Raw genomic sequence first — 22,732 nt, 5'->3', positions numbered from 1 at the left:
TCAGGCTCTGTTGTGGGCAGAGTAATGGCCTGAAGGACGTACTAGTCCTAATCATCAGAACCTGTGACTATGTTACCTTTCATGGCAAAAGGGGCTCTGCAGATGCGATTAAGGTTAAGGACCTTGAGATGAGGTGATTATCCAGGTGACTCCAATCTAACTCTCTGGCAGCATGAGAAGGAGCTGACTGACCTTTGCTGGATTTGAAGCTAGAAGAGGAGCCACGAGCGGAAGGAACGTAGGCAGCCTCTAGAAGCTGGAAAAGGCCAGGATACGGATTCTCTCCTAGAGCCTCCAGAAAGTGATACAATTGCCAGAACCTTGATTTTAGGCTTGTATGAACTACAGGACTGTAAGGTAATTTATCTAAGCCACCAAGTGTGTGGTAATTTGTTACAGCTGCCATAGAGAAATAATACAGGATCTCAACAGGAAACATGTCTCACTCAAACAAAGTAGTTTGAGATTTTAATAAAGGGATTATTTACCAAAGGGTGGGCAAGCTTTGAGAGAAACCTTGGGGCTATTAACAGCAGGGGGCTTGGAGGTACGATGGTCATGGAACCCAGAGAGAGAGGCTGTGTGTGGAGGGGCCTGAGGGAAGCAGTCAGCTCTCCTCGGCCCTGCAGAGATCATGCTGGGGATTAAATGCCTCCTCCTCACTCTCCTCTCTCCCTCAGATCTCCAGCTGGTGTTCCCTCCTCCCAGCCAGGCTCGGCCAGGAGCTAGAGGGCAAGGGGTGTTCTGGAGCAGCCCAAGAGGGCCAGCCTCCCAGGGCCGGCTGGAGAAGGGTGCGGAGGGCTCCTGGAGCGAGAAATGCAGGCCATCTGGCAAGAACACCAAGGATGGAGGGGAAGGATGGGCTCTGGTGAGAGCCCCTGACAGGGCTGTTCCTCTCATACATCTAAACTAACACATTATATGATAACACATAATGCATATCCCCAAACAAAATGTGTGTGGAAAACAATAACTTTTAAAGAAAAAAAGTGTACTGCTTAAGTTTTATTATGCTGACTGCAGTCTTAGAAAGCTTAACCTACGACTTGATCAACTTCCCTACGCAGCCATGAAACGGGTGCCAACAGCTGTGAAATCTGGAGTTCCCTCTAAATGTATTCATTTCCTTTCAAGCAAGGCTCTAGCAGGGAGTAAAATGCCAAAAATAAATACGGGTGGAAAACACCAAACTTTCAAACTGGAACTGAGGCCCACTCAAAATGTTCCAAGGCCACAGCATAAAGCCTTCTGCGTGGACTGTCCGGCACGCATGCCCACCCATCACAGATCTTTGGAAAAGCAACAGCAGTGAAGTGAATTTGCAACAGCACACTCTGGTTACTACTGAAGGAAGACCCCAAACTCTTCTATTTGTTGTGCCCAGGCCTGGTGAGATAACGGAGGCCAAACAGCATGTATGTGCAAGAAGAAATTACAAAACAACCTGTAAGCAATTTAAACCCCGTTACAGGCTGATATTAATAGAGGTGCATTTTGCTTACACTATTAAATCATTGAACGTGGACACTAAAACCTCAGTCAAGTCTGCATATTTTAGGAAGAAGTGATGTGGATTATATTAGTATATATCTTCCTAACCTATTTCAATGCAGATTTCCTGGAAAAACAAATCCTCGTGGTTAAAATATTCAGATTAGAGTATCTTTTAGATCAGTACAGCTTTGAAAACCTTTATAAGCTCAAGTATTTGGGTAAAAATAAAACAAAACTGTGCATTCCCCCCACCCCACCCCACCCAAAAAAAAAAAAAAAAACCTCAAAAAAACCTCAAGGAGGCCCTGGCATAGGTTTCCAGAGGTCCTTTACAGCTTCTCTGTTCCTGTTCCCAGGAAATGTGTCCTTATGAAGCATTTACAAATGATGACTAAGCAAATTCTGAACACACAGGAAATCACACTACATGTTAATTCAAGAAACTGCCAAACAGATGCTAGTTTTTGGAAAGAAATCTCCAGAACTTGAAAGTGGTGTCAGAGCTCCTCTGGGCTCCATCTGCTGCTCTGTCCCCCCAGGCTCTTGCTGGAGCACCTCAGCCAGCTTTCTCAGCTAACCAGGGTACAGAGGGCACCACCAGCGAAGCCACAGGCAGTGGAGTTTGCTCGTATCACTCTTGGCTCTTATTATGTCATTGGGTCCAAGACGTATGTCCTTATTCACAAAAAAAGTTCCTTTAAAGATAAAAGAATATCAAGGGGGAACAGCTACCCATGCCTCTCCTTGAGCAGTCCCATTACTTGAAAACCCTGTCAACATCGAGCAATTGCCTCCCTGCTCAGATGTGTCACTGCTGCTGCCCTTGTGCCTGCAGAATGCCTTAAATAACAGTGTTGCGGCACACTCGGGAAGAAGCAGGCTCTGAAGTCATGGGGCTGAGTTTTAAATCCTGGCTCTCCAATGTAAAAGCTGAGTGAACTTGGGGATTTCACTTAGACATCTGTGCGTCTGTGTTTTTCACTCTAAGACAAAGGTAGTAGTAGTAGTAGTGCCTACCTACCAAGTGCTGTGAGGATGGGATATTTTCATGTTTGGAAATATTTAGCATAGTGCCTGGCAACAGTCACCAGTCAGTGTCAGCGGCTAATACTATCGCTGTTATCATTACCATCTCTGCTGCCATGTCGCCCTCCCCACTCCATCTTACCAAGCTCATCACTTCATCCTGCATCACACACTTTGCTTCAGACCCTCAGACCTCTTCATTCACCCAAGTAAAGCATAGTCACCCCCACCTGTGGACACTATGCTTCTTCTGTCTGCAATGCTCATCCGTTATCTAAATGCAGTCCACTTTTCAAGGTTCAGCAGCCCATGGACCCTACAGAGGCATCTCCTGGCCAAGCACCTACAAGGACTGTCCTTCTCTAAAATCCGTGTGACATCAGCACAACCCTACCCATTAAGTTCACACGGGCGAAGAGTCTCTAGGTCCTCCCCCCATTTTTTGGATGCGTCTTGTACACCCAACCCCTCAGGGCCCAGCCCAGAAAGCCCCGAATCTATATCCTCAGGCTTTTCCTAACTAAACACTGTCAGGAGGAGATAGGGCTGCAAGATGCTGGCTGGTTTGGCTAGATTCTAGCAGCTAGAGAACTGCAATGAATTTAAATTCTCACTTCAAAAGGGTCTGTTATGTGTACTGGCCAATTCTTTTCCTTCTGAATTCTCCAGGTGACTGCTTTGGCCTTCTGTTCTGGAACTAACACCAGGGCAGAGAAAAGACTCAGTAACAGTAACTAACACTGACCACTCCTCTTTAGCCAGTAAGGGCTTGCTGTGGCTTCCAAAGGATTGTGCGGCAGGCGTGTTGGTACTCACCAGTCAGCAATGCATCCAGTTATTAGGTAGCCAAAGATTAATCCAACCAGTAAGGAGAACTTAGCGATATGGACCTTCCAGGCATTATCACACACAAGATCCCACTAGAGAGGGGCAAATAGAAAATAAATCAGAGAGAAACATACACAGATGCCAGGCATAGTCAATCATAAGGGCAATACAATAACTGTGGTAAGGATCATGACACTCTTTGCAGAGCCAAGTCAGGCATACCAGTGAGTCTCTTCAATGTTTTTGAAAATCCAATGAGAAATATAACTTGCTCACAGAAGGCAGTGTAACGTTTTAGTCCAGGACAGATTATAAAAGTCTGCAGGCGGTACTCTCATGAAATCTGGGACGTGTGTTCCTTCTGTGCCAGCTACCACAGGAAAGGTAACCCAAGGGAGAGGGAACAGCCACGCAGGCCGGCGTTTTTGGTCTCAAGCACGCTTCTCATTGGCAGAGCTGTCACACAGCCTAGGACACGGGCAGGCCCTGCCAACTTTTTGCACCAGGTATCATAATGACATGAGGAAATTAAAAGCAATTTTTGTGTTTCCATCCCCTAAACTCCCCAAACTTCGTAAGTAGTCTTAAAAATAAAGACGGTTAATGGCAAATGTTGAAATATCAACTTTAAGCATTCGTATTATTTTCCTTGTAAATATCCCTGTGTTTTCCCATGTTCTACTCTAAAGCTATTTGCTCCACTTGGAGAGAAATGCAATCAATTAGTGAATACAGCATTTAGACTATTTTTGCAATTAAGTTTTATTATTTAATAAACAAATGAAAATAACCCTCCATTTTTTTTCTTTTCTCTTTCTGCAGAAGGAGGAGAGAAAGCCATGTTTATTCCCTCGAAGGGATCTGTGTCCAAGTGGATGCATGTGATGGCACAGCACTCGATCCACAAACAGCTGAATGACATCTGGGTCCCAGGAGCAAAAGAACAGGGTCTGTGCTGGTGACACTATAAAGACTGCAGTCCCCCACCCATGTCATCCCATCAGTGCTACAGATGCCCTCATTCTGGTGGAAAGAAGTGGCTAAAGCTTGCAGTTCTTGGAAGCTTCAGTCACTCCAGGTCAGTAGAGATGGCAGGAGTGGAGAAAAAAGCTGGAGAGATGCACGACGAGGTAGGGGAGTGGGGCATGTCAGAACAGAAGGAGTTCTGGAAACAGAAGCAGGATTTGTAGAGTGGGCACGGGCTATATGGAAGGCTCTGGGCTGAGACCTGGTCTTAGCTGTGTCTTCTTCCACATCTCTCCCTTGTCTGTCCATCTTGAGACTCAGAGTACCATGTAGGGGATCCTTAAAGGGCATTGTAAACTTGGGTCCACCCTGCCCTCCACCGTTTCCAGATTTCTGGAAAGCCTGATGGAGGCCCAGGAGTCCTTAGCTGTGGGTCTTAGCTTCAGTGGGCTTTGGAAAAAGCTGATCTTCTGTATGAGTCATTGCTGAGTAAGGCACCAGGCCCAGACAAAGCAGGAAGGCGGCTGCCTGTCACACTGTTCCCTGGACTCCTTGGGACACATACATGATCACCGATGCCACCAAGGTATGTTTGACTTTCCAGAGACCTGGGGCAAACTCCTCTCCCCCATTCGCTTCCACAGTGGTGGCCACACCAGGCTCAGGAAGAAAGGGAATGCAAGCACAGACTGCACACAGCTTTGTCAACAGGGGATAGTTTGGGGTTTGTTGTTATCAGGGTTTTATCATGTGTCTGGGGAGCAGGACCTGCTGGTCGCACAGAATCTTATCAGTAAGAAGTCAGACACAGGAGCTACTGAGATGGGTAACTTCCTCCTAGGTCTAGCCCAGGTCTTCCAGGTATGCTCTAGGGGCGGGTAGCACCAGCGTCTCCTGGGAATGTGTTAGAGATGCAGACTCTTGGGCCCCATCCTGAATGAGAAAGTGAAATTTAACAAGCCCTCTAGGTGATTCTTATGCCTGCTCAAGTCTGAGAACCACTGGCTGGCTCTGCCATGCTGTCTCCCTGTCATTTTGAAAACAATGAATGAGTTTGCAGCCCCGGGATGGGGTTCAAACAATCAACTCGCAAAAGAAGCGAGCTGCCAAACGCTGCATGAATCAGACACAGCAGCACTGGCTCCTGTTCTTGGTGCAAGTGCAGGATTATAAAACCAGATTATGAGTTAAGTGGGCTTTTGCTAGCAAGCCTGGAAAACCAACATTCATGTAGATATTGTTTCTAGGAGAAAATTTCATTTTTAATAATAAACACCTTTCATGGTGCAACCTATCTCTAACTTCAGGAATGCAGGCTCTGCCTATAATGTGAATTATAGTATCATAACTAACAGTGTGTGTACATTCTGCTTCCCCAGCTGGGTTTAAGTATTGAGGCCATGTCTAAATTGTTTTCTCTCCTCTTTGGCCAGCACTGGAACCTGCCCACAAAGGAATCGATTCCAAGAGTAAGAGCTACATCTGTAAGCACACGCGGTCCCAGGTTGTGCTGAGGAGGACAGCACCAGTTGTTGGCTGTGGGGCAGAGAATCATTCGCTCAGGCCTCCACCCAGACTTCCTACTGATGAGTTTACCTGAGGTTAAGTGATGCAAAGGTGCACATTATACTTATATTAGATGGCCAGGAAACAAAAGGAGGTTTTTATAAAAGCGTTCAGGGAGGTGGGGGAAATTGCCAAAACTGTTGTGAGCTCAGCCACCTAAATAATAACTCTACCTGGGTTTGGATAGCCATGACCCAATTTCGTTACTACCTACCAAGATGTTCGGCCACCTCAATGCAACCTCTATCAATTAACAACACTGGAGTGGAAAATTAAAACCGTTGAGAGAGACAGACCGCTTCCACAGCCAGTAAGAAAAGAAAGCCTGGTTAGAAGAATCTGCAGGCATCACTGTTCTCAGCCTGGGGGCGGGGCCACAGAATCCGGGACTTGCTGCACCAACCCCATCAATTAGGCATAAAAGTACACAGTATTTCTCAGTCAACAAGCAAACTGACTCTGGCCCTAGCAGGTTCCCCAGGATGAGATTCCCCATGCCTGGGGATCTGCCTGTCACAACACCCTTGAAAGAAAGCCTGCAGGCCCATTCTGAGAATATTCCACAAACTGGGTGGGGTGAGGCTGGCAGCACCATTGCGATAACATCCCTTGTTTGCTTTCTACTTTTGTACTGACAAAAATGTATTGGGAAAAGAAAATATGTTCAGACATAATATTATCTTCAAAAAAATCTCAGAAGTATGAGGAAGCTTTGAGATTACCTTGCTCTCGAAATTTGTTTGCTCCACTATGGCAATTGGTCATTTTACTAAGCAAAGGCTAAGGGACTTTAAAAAATTTAAACCATGTAAAGCCAGGACTTAATGTATGGGTTTTGTCTCTGACATTGCTCTTGTCACCTCCCTCTTCTTCTCCTGCACCCTCACACATCAAATCAGTCACCTCTTCCAGAGGATTCTCCCTTTCAAACATACCCCACAGTCCATGTCTACCCCAGACAATCTGATTTATAGGCACTCGGTCGGGGCTCACTCCCCACCCTTCTGATGTGTGGGCTGGAAGGCTAAAGAAAAACCACCTGCAGACTCCCTTACAGCTAAGGCTTCAAATGTGGTTCAGACTTTGCCAATCAGCTGCATACCCCATAACTTTCAGTGTACAACCTAGTTCTAATTTTTGGTATGACTTGAATTAGGAAGAGTGTGAAGTGGGGAATAAATGGGACACCCGTTTTGCTGGTGAGATCTGGCAGGGCTTGGTCTGGAGGTGATGCTGGAGCCAGCGGTTGAACAGTGACTGACTGATTCCCCAGCCTCCTGCCTGGGGAGCTGTTCTAGGAATCCTTCTGGAGGCCTGGCTTTCAGCTCCTCCTACAATTTAGTGAGGACTATTCCTCTGTCTTCAATCCCTAGCTCCTTAAATACCCAGAGTAGTTTCTGGTATCTGCAAATTGCTGAACCCTATTCCCTGATTAAATTTCCTTGGGATGGAGTTTGCAGGAGAACAGGATGTAGGCCATGCCATCAGCCTCCCTTCGTGAACTAATACAAGAGTCTCCATGCATTAACTCTGGCCTTCCTCAAATCCATTCCCTGCAGAACAATAAAAACAATCCTCTAATTAGGCATATAAACACTTCATCAGCAGTTTTAACAAGATCATAAAAGTGTTCAAGTCCGGCGGTTTTTTTCTGCGCCATTGTTCCAAGACCAGGGACGTTCTGTGGTGATGCCACGTGATGCTGGGGAGCCATTACTAAATGGTGAGAAAACTGACCCTAAAAAGTGTTCTCAATTTCAGTTGCACATGTTCCGTTAATAAAAAAAAAAAGCAGAGGTTACAGAAAACCTCATAGACTTTTTTCTACCAGTATGTTTTTAAGGATAGCTAAAAGAAAGGAAATAAAATTTATATTACTTTCAAAGGAATAATCTAATTGCTTGGCTTACCAGAGAAATATTCACCAAGGAAACTAAATGAAATTTCTAAAGAACATGGAAAATAAATGTGACGTAAGGAAAACAATCTTATTTTCAGCAATAATGAATATGATAAGTAAGCTGTAAAACAAGAACATATAAAGGAAGGAACATAAAAACATAAGAGAACAAAAGACAAAGGACATAAAAACATTGCAAGGAAACAGATTACTTATCCAATTTTGAAGTGGAGATGGAATCCCTAAGGATAAAAACGAAGGGGAAAAATCTACCTAAGGAAGACTGATAGGTTTTATAACAGTTTAACTGTTACTACTTATTATTCATTTTAGTTATTTGAAACTTCAATGCATCAAAAATACCATAAACAAAATTATAAAGACACAATTTTGTAAAATATATTTAGGGGATCAGAATATGCCGCCCAAAAGATGCACTTTGGCATAAGAATGATTTTCAGCTGGAAGCAAATGAGAGTCAAAGTCCAGAATGCTGACCATTACACCATGGAACCTGCTGCAAATGAGAATCAACAGAGGCAGAAAGAAGCCTTCTCAGAGCTTCCATTATCTGACAAAAAGCAGAAACTTCTGAGAAATGAGGGCTGCCATGAATCCCCTCTCCTGGGGGAAGTTTTATGGCCATGAAAAAGAGAAAGTCGTCACTGAGATGGGTCTCCAAACAAACTTTATTAAACTGACTGTTATTTTCCATTAGTTTCCCCCATATATGTATCTTCCAAGGTTTGCTGCCCCTAAAAGTACCTTTACCTTTGACTTGTCACTTCTCTAGAGATTTATTGTTCTTTTGTTAAGATGCTATGCAAGCCCAAGTTCTAACCATCCCTTTGAGTTACTCATCACATGTTATTATAATAAACTCTGGTTTTTCTTGTTAATCTGTTTTTGTCAGTCTCATTTCCAGGGCCCCAGCCACAGACCTTAGGACACTAGAGGAAAACATTTTTTTGTCCTCCCCTGCAATATTCACAGGGTTAATATCCTTAATATATAACAAGTATTTACATAACAATATCGACTAATATTCCAAATAGAAATGAGTAAAGCACCCAGATAACTAACAAAATATGAAACAAATGGTTAAAAAGCACTTGGGAAATACTTGATTTCACTAATGAAACTCAAAGCTTACTATTTTGTTTTCCAAAAAAATATTCTTCAATTTCCCAAAGATGCAGGAGAAAAAAAAAAGGTGCAAATCTGTGCTAGAATTATAAACTAGGCACTGTGTTTCTTGAAGGCAATTTGGCAATATGTATCACATTACTTTAAATAGTGTATACACTTTATCCCAGGAATTCCCTTTCATGGAACTTTCCCCAAGGAAATTACCTGAGATGCCCACAGTGCAATGATGTCCACTGGTTGTAACTTAAAATAGAAAAAATGGGAACTTGACTAAATGTCCAACAATACTATGCAGCCACTAAAATTTTGTTTTTGAAAACTAAAGAATGAGAAAAATGCTTATCATATAATGGTATGAGAGAGCCTCAGAATAAAAAAGCAGTGAATAAAACAGATGTTTATGTATGCAGGGGGATCAGAAGTCAACATTCCAAAATATTTAAAGTGATTATCTCTGAATTAAGACTGAGTTTTACTTTCAGTTTTACACTTTTCTTGACTTTTCTAAACTTTCCACAATTAATCTAAAACCTTATAATGACAGAAAAAATATAGGTAAGTATAATGTAAATTCCCGTGGTAGTAGGTGGAAGTGATGGTGGCGAGGGTAAGACAAAATCATTAAAAAAAATAATAACAACAACCAAGAGCCTTCTCACCTTTTCAGGAATATGCACTTTGACACAAGCTAAGAACTCAGACCTAGAGAAAGAGCTTATTTGGAAAGTGACTTGGAACAAACCAGGTTTTTATAGCCTGAAGTTTTTGTTAATGCATATGACTAAAGCAAAAACCATTTTTTAGGGAAGTAAATGAAAATTTCCCCCAAGTTTTATCTTTGCAGTGGAGATCCCCACTTGAACTTGTTCTGTTAGAAACCAGGAGGGTTTTGCCAATCACTATGCACGTCATCTGTTCTACACCTGAGAATAGTCAGTTGAGATAAAAGGAGTCCTACCACGGAAGGGGTTAATACTGCTTAGAATTTCAAAAGCTTGAAAAAAACAAAATTCCTGATTCAATTGCAGGAATTTAGAGGAATATAGGGGCAGCATTCTTCTGTAACCCCTTTGGCCCCCTAAGTAGCATTTCAGCAGCCTCTCATGAACCATTGTTTGATATACCATGGATTTGTCATGCCCTGCATTCTTTAACTGGAAACAACAAAAATAGGAAGAAAACGGACATACCCACGCATGCATGCACATGCACATGCCCGCACGCGCCACCCTGGAAGATTAGTCACAGACAGACCAAAGGAACACCCTACAAAAGCTAGACCGATGCCTCACATGAGCTATAACAGCTTCGCAGCATTCAGACAGGCTATGCTACCCTGTGATTTTCGGTATTTTTTTTAATCTAGCAGTGTACTGATTGTTTTCTTCCTGAAAGACTCTATCAAAATTCAAGATATGCTGCATGTTTTGAAAATTCCAAATTACTCTCTGCTTTTTGCCCCTAAGCTCATCCTCCAATTTTAGGGATTTAATGTCAACAGTAGCCAACATAACTGCCAATTAGAGTTGGCATCCTTGCAAGCTTCACGAAATGACACAATGAACGTCCTTGCCAGGTACTCTGGGAGAATTTTTTTTCCCTTAGTTTGTTTCTTTGTTTTTCATTAATTGCTATTCAAATTGCTCCTCAACTTCTTTTTCTTTCTAATTTAGTGCCAAAAACCCAAACATGGCATGTTGAGGAAAGCTGCTGTACCAAAAATCTACTGCAAGCCTCTTCATGTTATAGGAAAGGTACACCTGCATTCCCACTTATTTGCAGGAAACCCACTCCAACCCCACAGCATCAAAGGTGCTTAAATTTCTTAAGCTTCACGTAGTCCCATTTTTGACTAATGTAAAAATTTTAGGGTCATTCTAACACACAATAATCTCTACCTTGTTTCTTTTTTTCTTCTGGTGACAACACTGACTGCCTGCTACCCTTTGCTGTAGTGTCACCTTCCTGGTGGAGGAGAAATGGAAACCACACTGCTTCAGTTATTGACATCCAGGCTTTCTGGTTCTTTTTGAATTTGAGCATTTTTAAAAGGGTAGTGAAATAAGACCTCTTTCAGAGAGAATTTAAAAGGGATACAGAAGAGTAACTACCTGAACAGACCCTCGGTAGCCGATGTAGGATTATCTCTGGGAGAACAATATGAGACACTCATTTTTCCTTAAAGGAAATAAGGACACATATAATTCTAAACAGAAGTTTACATTATTGAATGCTATTGATCTGGTATAATGCCGTCTATGGTATCTGGGGAAGTTGGATATACATGAAGCCGCAAAGATTATAATAAGCAATGCCCTTTTATCAACAGATACCTTGGTGAGTTGTTCCAAATTCTGCAATGCATATTTTACTAATGGCCCTCACCAACTACCTCTGAGAATGGAAATTAAGAGTGCACCCTGTAAATTAAAGAGGCCTATTGCAAATCCAAAAAGAAGGGGAAAAACCCCACAGCTCTAAGCATGAAATGGGAGGAACCACTAATGCCCTAAGTGAAATCTACACACAGGCTTATTACACACACACTAACTTATATTAAGTAACTGAAGACTCTTGAGAAAACAAAAAGTTTTCTATGTGTGTAGGGACGGAGTCCCAGAGAGCAGTTTCCAGGTTCTCAGCCTCACGTGGAAAGGTGCTGGCTCGGTTATTAGATGGCCATCAGCTGTAACCAGTTAGCCATTAGCCACTATTGTTTTGTATGTAACTGCCATGGCTACACTAGCAAGTGTGGATGGTGGTCAGCAAGCACGGAGGTGCGGATCCTGTGGATCCTACTTCCTGTGTCTCTCCCGGCTGCCAGCGAGACTGGTGCAGGAAGACCCCTATTGGGGTACTGGTGGATGTTTGCTTCTTGTGTCTCAACCTGCCAGCCATCGAGAATATAGTGGTATGAACCCCCTACCTGTGGCTCCGTTGGTGTTCCTTTTAAGCCTCAACATATCTTGCATTCACCTGCTGGGAGCAGGAGCTGAGTCCCTGCATTACAATGTGTTACTAGAGGACATCCTTTAGTATAAATGTAGTGCAGGAGCAGAACTGGACCATAATATTAACATTTAAAACAGCCCCTGTACTTCTGGAAAGGAGCCAAGTAGGGGGTACTTTTGACAATAGGATCAGGAAATTCTTGGAATGAGGACTGAAGATCACCCAGGTGCAATCAATCCTGGAAGAACTCAGAGGCAGAAGGAAAATTATCTTTCACTCCTGAAAACAGACCCCTTTCCACTGCCTGGCAGGTTGTGACCCGACCTAACACAGCCCTATGAAGTTCCCTTTATGACCTGAGTCATCCTCACCTCCCATTCGCATGCCTGCCCCTCTGTGTGCCAACCCCTGCCACAAGCCAGCCTCACCAAAGGGCTCACCAGCTCCCAGAGAGCCTCCGTGCTCTCTGCCTGCATTGCTCTTCCACGTTTGCCCCACAATATCCACACACACCCCAGTTTTTCTGGCTCAATGCCCATTCAAATAGGCGTTTCAACCAAAATTATTTAACACTGTGTACCACCTAAGGGGCGGAGTACAGCAGACTTCTTGCACCGCTTGCATTTTTTCTTTCAATGAGAACATATTACCTTTGTAAGCACGCACTTAAGAGAAGAGGGAAAGGGGTAACAAAATTACAAAGATTTAAATGAATACATTTCCTTATTTCTATCAAGTTTAATAAACTCAACTGAGGGCGTCTCTTCTTCCTAAACTGGACCAGGTGACACTTCTCTGTACTTCTGTGGCATCCTGTACTCATGATAAACACCCAGATTATTTATAACAATATATTATAATTGCCTACTGTTTACAAGTCTTTCTTTCACTAGCTCAGTGGTCAGCAAACTACAGTCTGCAGGCCAAATATGGCCCTGCCACCTGTTTATAAATAAAGTTCTATTGGAACACAGTCACACACGTTTATTTCTGTATTGTCTCTGCTTGCTTATGCATAGCTGAGTACTTACAACAGAGACCATATGGCCTGCAAAGCTGAAAATATTTACTATTTTGCCCTTCATAGGAAGTTTGCCAACTCCAGCACTAGACTATGTGCTCCTCAAAGAAAGGGACCATGTCTTATTTCTGTATCTCTAGTCCCTAAGTTAATGTCTGGAAAGGGGGACGGTGTCATAGGATAGTGCCGTGTAGGAAATGCCACTCCCAGAAGTCAAGTGCTCTTTGTGTCTGCTTGTGTTTGCTGTGCCACGCATCTTCTTACTCCTTTTCTCCCTGTGATTATTTATTCACATATAATTTAAATAATACATTAATATGTAAAATTTGTATAGGCAATATAGTTTTTAAATGTTACTGCCAAACTTTTCAGTATTAGTAATTTCCCTCCAGAGAAACATAATTCTAGTTTTATTATAAAAAGCCAATAGAACATTGAGTATATGAGAAATTTATTTAAAGCAATGAATAATTCTCTCCCATTTTAATAATTTTCTCTTAATAGAACAAACCTATTATGTAAATTAAGCATTGTTCTAAGAAGAAAGGAAACTACCATTAGTTAAGTACCTACCGTGGTCTAGGCACTCTGTTGGCTGTCTTGACTAAGTTCTCTCATTCAGCCATCACAATAGGGCTATGACACAGGCATTATTACCAATGTGTCCATTTTACAGAAGAAGATGCTGAGGCTGCCAGATGTGAAGCAACTAGTCCAAGGTCAAATGGCTTTTAAGTAGATGATTATAAATGTCTGATTAAAACTCATGTTCTTCCCCCCCAAAAAAGTCAAAGCAACAGCCCTATTTGGTACAAATAGAAACAATTCTCTGGCGTATTCTAAATTGTTACAGGTTACAGCACTTGTCTTGCCAGGTATTGGATACACTTCCTATACATGGAGGCACTGTATTCTAGAAGTGGGACAGGCTTTGCTGTTATTTCATTGTTACGGTGATCAAACAAAAATAACTTCTGATGTAGCTGTGAATAGCAGGTATTTAATAAATGGCAACTATTAAAAATATCACAGTATCTTATTTTTCAGAGAATTTAGGTACTGAAGTGCTAGAAAAAGTCAAGGTCAACCTCGTACTTTTAAAAATGAGGAGGAGGTCCAGAGAGGTAAAGAGACTTGCTCAAAATAACAAAGCTTGCAGCTGAGCCAGACATGGGCAGAGCCCAGGTCTCCTTGGTTGGTTGCAGTTGCTCCCACTGAGGCTTCCACGGAAAATGTTATTTTCTGACAGGTCGCCTGATACCCAGGGACACATGTTTCTCCCTGCAAACCTCACAAGTCAATTACTGCCAAGCAAGACAAAAAGGTGGACCTCCAATTCCTAGCCTAATGGTCATTCTGTCTGCCTTCACTCTAGTCCAAAACTCTCACACATAAAGGATTTAAAAAAAAATTAACTCAACCTTTTTAAATTGAGACCAACTGTTGGGCTTCCTGTCAAATACTCATCCTTTTTATAATTTATGAACCAGAGTCGTTGTGATGCTAAGCCAGTTTTTCTCCTGTTTCAATTGGTCTAGCGATCTTGAAAGGACATTAATGATAGAAGGTAAGCCGGCCTGTTCAAACAAAGATGTTGTCTACCTTGTCCAACTCAAATTGGAAGTTAGTACAACTGTGAATCTAACTGATGACGTTTTCCCTGAAGACGGCCAGCACCAACCTGCTGTAAGAAAGCTATGCGAAACCCTCAGGCTGTACCTGGCCCACACTGTGTCCCAAAGTTACTGAACTCAACAAATGGTCTCACAAGAGTAGAGCACAGGTTTTGAATTTTTACCAATATGGCCTTTGTCTTCATTGCACTTGGACTGGGCTACAGTTTACCATCATCTGTGAGGAAGAACATCATATGATAAACAAGAGCCTGGAGGAAGCATGGAATTTAGAGACTAACACGGGGCTGAGCCCAGGGCCCAGATGTGGCTGTTGAAAACTACTGGGTATCATGGTGAGAGCACAGATTCTGACTCCAATGGACTGAGTTTCAAACTTTGGTAGTTTTGCTCCTTGATAGTCCTGTGACCGCGTAAGTTATTTCACTTCCTGGGTCCTCAGTTGCAACATCTATGATATGAGTCACAAAACCTATAATATAGGTTTGTTATGAGTCAAAAATAATAGAATGTGCCTAGTGCAGTAACTGTACAAGGTGATTATTACTCATTAATTTTGCCTGTCATTTAAGCAGCTCCTTGGGGTTTTACGTCTGTTGGTAAGTACCATTTGAATGTGCAAATAATAAAACTGCTTCCCAAAAGGGTTCTGACATTGAGAGTCTGCATTATTAATTTAGCCTTACCCCTACCTGATCTGAATTAAGGGGTATTTTACTAGTGGTACATCCTGTCTGTACAGCCAGCACCAGAATAGAAAGTGGGAGAGGGGAGTGTAGAAAGTGTTCCGCAGAGTTCTGCTATATTCACAGCGGGGGGCAGGGGGACAGTTCTACATGGGGGTTCTACACACCTTTGAAGTCCTTCACCAGATCTCAGGATACAATGACCTTCACTTCGACCTCCTAGCTGCATACTGGGAATAGCAGCACAGCTCCATTTCCTAGACTTCTCACAATCATTCATTAAATATACTATTTCTCTGAGCAAAAGGAAAAAAAGTAGGTTGGTTCTCAAAAGCTAACAATACTACTATACCCAAAGGGGTGTTTATATATTTTTTTCCTTGAACTATTAATCTCCTAAAAACACTGTAGCGAACTGGCAATGTGACAGAAAAACGTGACTGTGCAGTTTGTTTCCACAGGGAGCACAGTGTGCAGACACAACACAGAGGGATGAAGAGGAAGAGGGGTAGCCGAGCCCGAGGTAGGGTGAGCAAGGAAAGGGCCCTCACCTTCCATTTGGGGTGTCTCTGTGTGGGGACAGAGTCCCAGAGAGCAGTTTCCAGGCTGTTGGCCTCGCGTGGGGAGGTGCTGGCTCAGGTAGTGAATGACCATCGGCTGTAACTGGTTGGCCATCGGCTGTAACCAGTTGGCCAATTGGCTACTGATGTAACTGCGGGGCTGCGTTGATTGGTTGGTTGGTTGGCAGGCAGAGAAGTGAATGGCGGACTGCGGATCGTGTGGCTACTACTGCGTGTGTCTCGCGCGGCTGCCAGCGAGAATATAGTGGTACGACTCCCCTACCTATGGCTCCGTGGGTGTTCCTTTTTGGCCTCACCATGTCCTGCGTTCTTGTATGGGGAGCGGGAGCAGAGACCCTGCAGGCCGCCCTGCGCGACACTGACATTCTGGGGGATACAGCAACCGACAGACAGTTCTCCAAGATATTTCCTCAAGTAACACTCAAAAGCATCCTTAAGCCAAAGCCAATACTATCTCCCTGGGGAGTGCTACTCGAATCTGTGAACCCATTCTCCCAAGAACAGACCCCAGAAACCCACACTGGGCCTGGCCAGATGTGTGAGAGGTGGCGATGGAGAATAGACTAGACAACCTGAACCTCAGCAAAGAGAGAGAGAGTGGAAGGCAGAGACCCTCTCAAGCCAAAGTGGCTGCCAAGTTGCCCAGTTGGGGTCCTCAGGTAGTTCCCCAAAGCGGTCCTCCAACTTTGCTGCACAGCCCTGCCCTCCTCCCAGGTTGGTAGAACGATACAGGACTTAACATTGGCCATAGGCCCTGGATAACCAGCTCTAGGAAGAACATCCTTCTGCTGCTAATGGATTTGGAGTCACCACACTTAGGAGCCTGTTGGGAAAGCCCCTTACAGCAAATATGGTAAGCAGTTGTTGTGCTTCCGATGATTCTTTGAAAACTGTGGTCCTTCTGCTATAGTATTAACTGTAATCAGTGTTTGGGGTTTCGTGGGCTTGCTAGATAAGCCAGGGCACCTGAATTCCATCCTGGCCCTAAGGCATACACTAAAAACAAAAAATTCAGACACAGTCCAAAATAATACTCTCCATTAACCACTGATTCAACAGAGCAGACTTTACAAAGCTTTGCACAGGATGACTTTCAGGTGAAACTGGAGTCCCATTTGCAGGGTTTCTCAGAGCCTTTACTATCTTATGAATCCTGAAGAGGGGATTCTGCACACGGCACTTCCCAAACGTATTTGCCTAGGAAATCCTCTCCCCCACCAGTGCACACTTTAAAGGCATGTTTTTGGACTGCTGAATATGAGATGTTTCCATGTACATTTTGTTTGCCCTTCATGATCACAATGGAAATTATAATACATAACAATTCTGGGATTTTGAGCCTGGGTAAAACAGTCCTGTTACCCCTGGCAATCTATAGGAGGGGAGGAGGGGAGCTATTCATGAGTATCAAAGGATAGTCAAAGTAAGCAAAGGAATTTTTTTTCTACCTTTGATCAGAGAAAATAAAAACGAGAACTATTTTCCTCTGTCTTCCCAAGAGATTATAACTACTAATTAATAACAGATGGACAAACATCAAATACTCTTAGGAAATGATATACAAAAGGTCAACCACAACAAAAAGCAATCACTGTAAAATTCAGCCTCCTGGCAAAGAAATGTAACTGCACTGCACGTGTCTGCCTTTCTTGCAGGAGGACACTCAACCCAAGTCCAGAGGCATTTCCATATTCTGTAGCAAATTACTTACACTATCTCATTCTTTAAAAAGTAACTATACACCCAAAAAAGTGAGTGCAGGGACAAGAGCAGATATCTGTACAGCCATGTTCATAGCAGCATTATTCACAACAGCCAAAAGGTAGAAGCAACCCAAGGGTCCATCAACAGATAAAAAGATAAAACGTGGTATATACATACAATGGAATATTATTCAGCCTTAAAAAGGAAGGTAATTCTGACACATGCTACCACATGGATGAACCTTGACAACGTCATATTAAGTGAAATAAGCCAGATACAAAAAGCCAAATACTACTTGATTCCACTGATATGAGGTACCCAGAGTAATCAAATTCACAGAGACAGACAGTAGAATGGTGGTTACCAGGGGCTGTGGGAAGGGGGATGGGGAGTTAGTGTTTAATGAGCACAGAGTTTCAGTTTGGGAAGATGAAGTTCTGGAGATGATGGTGATGATGGTTGTACAGCAGTGTAAATGGATTTAATACCACTGAGCTGTACACTTAAAATAGTTAGAGTGTTCAATTTTATCACAATAAAAAAACAGTGTATCTTCAAGTCTTAGCTTGAACTGTGCAAATTCTATTCTGGTTCTACCAATGACAACCCAGGAGGTAGAATAGGGGAAAATGGGCTAGGCAGTGTTCTGTTTAACTTAAATACACATGGCATACCACTTTGAAGAGAACCCCAAATTAAGATCTTAGCAGAAGTATTGGAGCAACCACTTCCTTCTTATATATTCTCAGTCTTATGGATTATAATCTCAAGGAAATCTTCTCCAAGGTTCAGTCCTCCCTGCACAGAATCTGCTCTCCATTGGAGAGATTATTCCTTACAGTCACACATCCTTTCTCCTCAAAGTTGCCTATGAGTGGAAGGATACAAGGAACAGAATAGGAAGAGTGACCATAGCTTCCTACCTCACATGGTGACCTGCTCCCTCAACCTGTGCCTTCAATTTCACACAAAGGTCAAGGCAGGTGACCCCACGCTCTTAAGTCCTCTCCACAAGCAAAAAGTTTTTCTCCTTTTGTGTCACTACGCAACAGCCAGCATCCTGGTCTAGGCCCACTGTGGCCTCCTCTGCATGTGGCAAAGGATGACACAGCTTCAGTATATAATGACTATTTGGTCACTGCTGAGTACCAGGCTCCAGGGAAACAGCAGTGCAGAAAGTACTGTCTTCTAGAGTTCAGAGTCTAAGGGTAAAAAATGGGCAGTGAGGAAGACTTGACAATACTGAGAAATAAAGGGCTGCGATGCTAGATGTATACGTGTTTATGATGCTGTGAGAGCACATCAGAGGGGCCTAAGGTTCCGTTTTGGTCAAGACTGTCTCTTCTGAACTTTCCAGGCCTTGGTCAGGCTTGCACAGGAAGAGATCAGAAGTGTGGGGCAGGAAGGACACTGCACTGGCGCCACACACTGAGTTAGAAGTGAGGATGGAGGCCAGCAGGGGCAGATCCAGCAGGGGTCTTGCATACCATGTTACAGAGTTGAAACTTTATCAAAAACAACTTTTAAATGGAATTAAAATGTTAACTTATTTTGTTCATTTTAAATGTTAACAAATTAAACCTCATTTTGGCTTTTGCTTGATGCTGTTATTGTTAGAAATAGCTTGACCAAGGATTGCAGCCTTTCAGAGGAAGAGGACAAATCTCAGACCCTGGCTCTTCAGGGGGCAGGGGAAGAAAGAGGGGAAGGATTGACAAGTGGGAGGGAGGGCCAGGAAAGCTCCAGCCTTTCAAAACATATCAGCTATGGCTGCGGGCTACTGATCAGTCACTGATACCTTGGTGTGAACTGCTTTACTCTCTTAGCCAAGATTAGTTGCCCAGATGTTTTAGAAAGTAGGTATAGAAAGAGGAAATTTTGAGAAAGAGGGCCTTTTAGGGCACCTAGGAAATACACCTAAAGATGTTGAATAACTGGATGTGATGTGGGGCTAAAGGAAGAAGGGCTCTGAAAGTGAGGAAGCAGAGTCGCCACCTGTGTCCATGGTTCAGGTGGCTGGCCACGTGCCATGAAGACTGCTGTTTGCTTGTCGTAAGGCTGTCGTAAAACTGTCTTAATTATGTCCTGTGAACTTCCATACTTCTTGTTTTAAAGGTCTAACGTTAATGGTTGGGAAACTGTGGTTAGTTGTACAATGCATTACAGTAGTTGACTATACGACTGCACCCCAAGCTCCAATGGGAGCACCCTGCAGAAAAGGACTCAGATGAAATCTGTGTCAAGGCACCCACTGCTGAGGGAGCCTGCACACCGGATCAGATGACATGTGAACTGTCATCTCCACCTTGCCAAGTAGGTTCCAAGAGGCTAAATAACCCCTGCAGCTTCACGGTGGTAAAGTGACAGCACTGGGCTTCACACCCTCTGCCCTGGGCTTCACGCTGGGCTCCTCACCTCCACTCCTGGGTCTCAATCAGTGCGTGCGGCACCTGTGGCAGGTCTCACTGAGCCCCCACTGGCTTCTGCACAGCCACTCAGTGTCTGAGGTGAAGTGGACTGTGAGATTGTGAAAAAGCCTACATCTAAAATCATTTTTTAAAATGTCTTTTTTTCAAATCATGTGACTGCTTTTACAAAACCTAAAGGAACCAAGTTCTTTGCTGCTGTTCATAACTGCTGTTCAAAACACTAAATACCTAAATGTTGGGAGAACTTCGAGTAATGTCACCACCTATATGTCTTCTTTGGCTCAGTCAGCATGATAAATTTCAGTAGCCAGCATGATAAATGTATCGTGTATGCTGAACATTTGGGGCCCTCCAATCTCTAAATTATTATCTCAATAAAGTCCATCACTGGTTGCTTAACCTGCTTTAAAAGAAAATGCAGTTCAATTTGGGGTGACATGTGTACACAAGCACAAACACACTTCATGACAAAATGCTGAGTGATTCGTAAACACAGAGATATGTGAAAACCCTGTGGAAAATGCCACATTTTTCATATGTTTAAAAATGGTGGGAAATGTCCACCTGCATTTCATGGTTTCCTTTAAGGATTTTGGGCAGGTGGTGAGAAACTGGAGGACTCTGCTCCTCTCACTCCCTCTTCCCTGGTGAGAAATACTCCTCTAATTCCATCCTGAACCCAGTGAAGAGAACAAGGCAGAGCATGTTCTGTAAGAAAAGAATTCCCCGTGCCCAGGTCCCGACAAACTGGGGCTTGGCCACTCTTTGCATTCGGCCTGGGCTGGGTGATAGCAGACGCACCATCTGTTTTGTTTGGGGGTTTTGCTACAAAGGTTCTTTAACCCCTGGGCTGCCTACCTTCACAGGGCTGACCCAGATCTCCTTAAAGAAAGAAAGGTTGAGGTGGTTCTCCTCGAGGATCCCATGTGGCAGGAATGGCTACAAGACAGACAGGAGTCCTAACTGCTCAAAGCCACCCTCCTGTGCACAGGGGACAGGATGAAACATCGGAATATCTGGTTAACTTCCCCCTGGGTGGCAGGGCAGCGACTGACTGCCAATGCCATTTCCAGGTGTGGCTTCTCCCTGCCCATATATATTCCTGTCTCCACCACTGTTCCTAGGGTCTCCTCACCAACCCGGGAGTGATTCACTGGAGCTGGGGGGGCCACAGCTCTCTAGGGCCAGGGAAATAGACTGGCTTCCTTCCCCTTAGAGATGGTAGCCCCTCCTCCCCCACAGGCACCTGTCACTTCTGCTTCCTAGCCCCAAAAGAAAAGACAAAGAAGGAAACTTACCTAGATTATAAGTCAAGATTTCTCACTAGCTGCTCTGATTCTGTCAATCAATTTTTAAATATTAGTACTTAAAGGCAGTAAGGGAGAGAAAAGATTTACAAAATTCATATTATAATGTTCATAGCAGTCTATGCATCACAGTCACAAACAGGAAACCATCTAAATAGCCTTCAACAGGTAAAGAGGTAAACAAAATGTGGTATATGCACAATGGAATACTACTCAGCAACAAAAAGGAACAATTAGTGATTTACAGTAACGTGGACAAATCTCAAAGATGGTGCTGGTGAAAACAGCAGACACAAAAGTCCACACAGTGCATGGTTCCATTTGTATGACATTCCTAATTAGGCATAACTAAGCTATGGTGATGGAAATGAAAGCAGATATGGGGTGGGCTGACTGGAGGCAAGCATGAAGGAATTTACTTGAGGGTGAGGGAAATTCTGTATCTTAATTTAGGTGGTGATTAATGTGCAAAATGAGTCAAAACCCACTATACACTTACAATGTGTCCCTTTTACTATATACCTCCATTTCATTATACCTCCATTTAAAAAAAAATCTGGGAAATTGTTTTAAATGGGTCCCCAAAGACGGGGCAGAAATATCCAGTCTCTTCCTTTCTCCATTAGTTCCCCGGTGGCAGGTGGCAAACAGGAAGGATATGCTAGGGGTGTGGACAATTCACTGGCAGAAGAACCCAGATAACTGGATTAACCTCAAGGAGTGAAGTCATTTGTCTGTACTCTCCCTTCTGCTTCACAGGTAGATCTCTAGGCCAAGAGCTCAGAACAGAGAGGAACAACTCACACAGTTACTATTTCAAGACCTGAGGTCCTTAATAAATGTGGTTATGGGTTTTTGTCAGTTCCACAAGAGTGTTATTGTAACTGTATCAAAAGCATGCAAAACAATCCGTTAGCCTTGATCTACACTCTCCCATAGAAACCAAGCAGAGAGCCCAGCATTGCAATGGGCTGGGCTGAAGGAGCTACGGGAGAGCTGGTCTCCAGAAGCCCCGCTCTCAGGAGCAGGGATGCACCAGCAAGGCTTGGAACTTGTACGTGCTGCCCCCTCTTTGCTCAGCTGCGTCAGTTCAGCCACGTCGCACTAATCTCTCTGAACTCCAGGTTCATGAGGAAGCCAGGGGCAGGCCTACTCCTCAGGAGGGCTTGTCAGGATTCAGCACTGACATACCTAAGATGCTCAGCCAGGTAAACCCGCCACAGCCTCCTTCTTCTTCCTCCCCTCCCCTCCCCTCCCCTCACCCCTCCTTCTTCCTCCTTCTTCCCCCTGTGAAGGGTGCCCACAGGCACTCCCACCCTGTTCACAGCCACCTCTTTTTTTTACTTGTCCCCTTCTGTCACCACCTGGATTCCAGCCACTGCAGCCACCTTCACTTCCAGAGCTGTAATTTTACAATAGACAAAATGGGATGGATAACCCTCTTGCAAAACTGGTGTGAAGGACAGAATCACCTGTGTGCTAGCCATAC

At 43.7% G+C, this 22,732-nt stretch overlaps 1 protein-coding gene across 6 annotated transcripts in view; it reads right to left on the bottom strand.

Annotated features, from left to right (window-relative positions):
- SLC22A23 (solute carrier family 22 member 23) overlaps nucleotides 1-22,732 on the bottom strand; it is a 182,148-nt gene that overhangs the window by 139,487 nt on the left and 19,929 nt on the right. For all 6 annotated transcript variants that reach the window (XR_012497347.1, XM_074335283.1, XM_074335284.1 and 3 more), the window contains exon 2: nucleotides 3,337-3,440. Coding sequence is in view for 5 of the 6 variants with exons in the window: in XM_074335283.1 (XP_074191384.1) it covers nucleotides 3,337-3,440 (104 nt within the window). In the remaining variant the exon portion in view is untranslated. The remainder of the gene's footprint in view (nucleotides 1-3,336; nucleotides 3,441-22,732) is intronic.

The sequence above is a fragment of the Rhinolophus sinicus genome, linkage group LG06 (assembly GCF_036562045.2).
Source record: "Rhinolophus sinicus isolate RSC01 linkage group LG06, ASM3656204v1, whole genome shotgun sequence".
NCBI lineage: Eukaryota > Metazoa > Chordata > Mammalia > Chiroptera > Rhinolophidae > Rhinolophus > Rhinolophus sinicus.
Note: the sequence above shows the minus strand (reverse complement) of the source record. Positions and strands in the feature narration are given on the sequence as shown.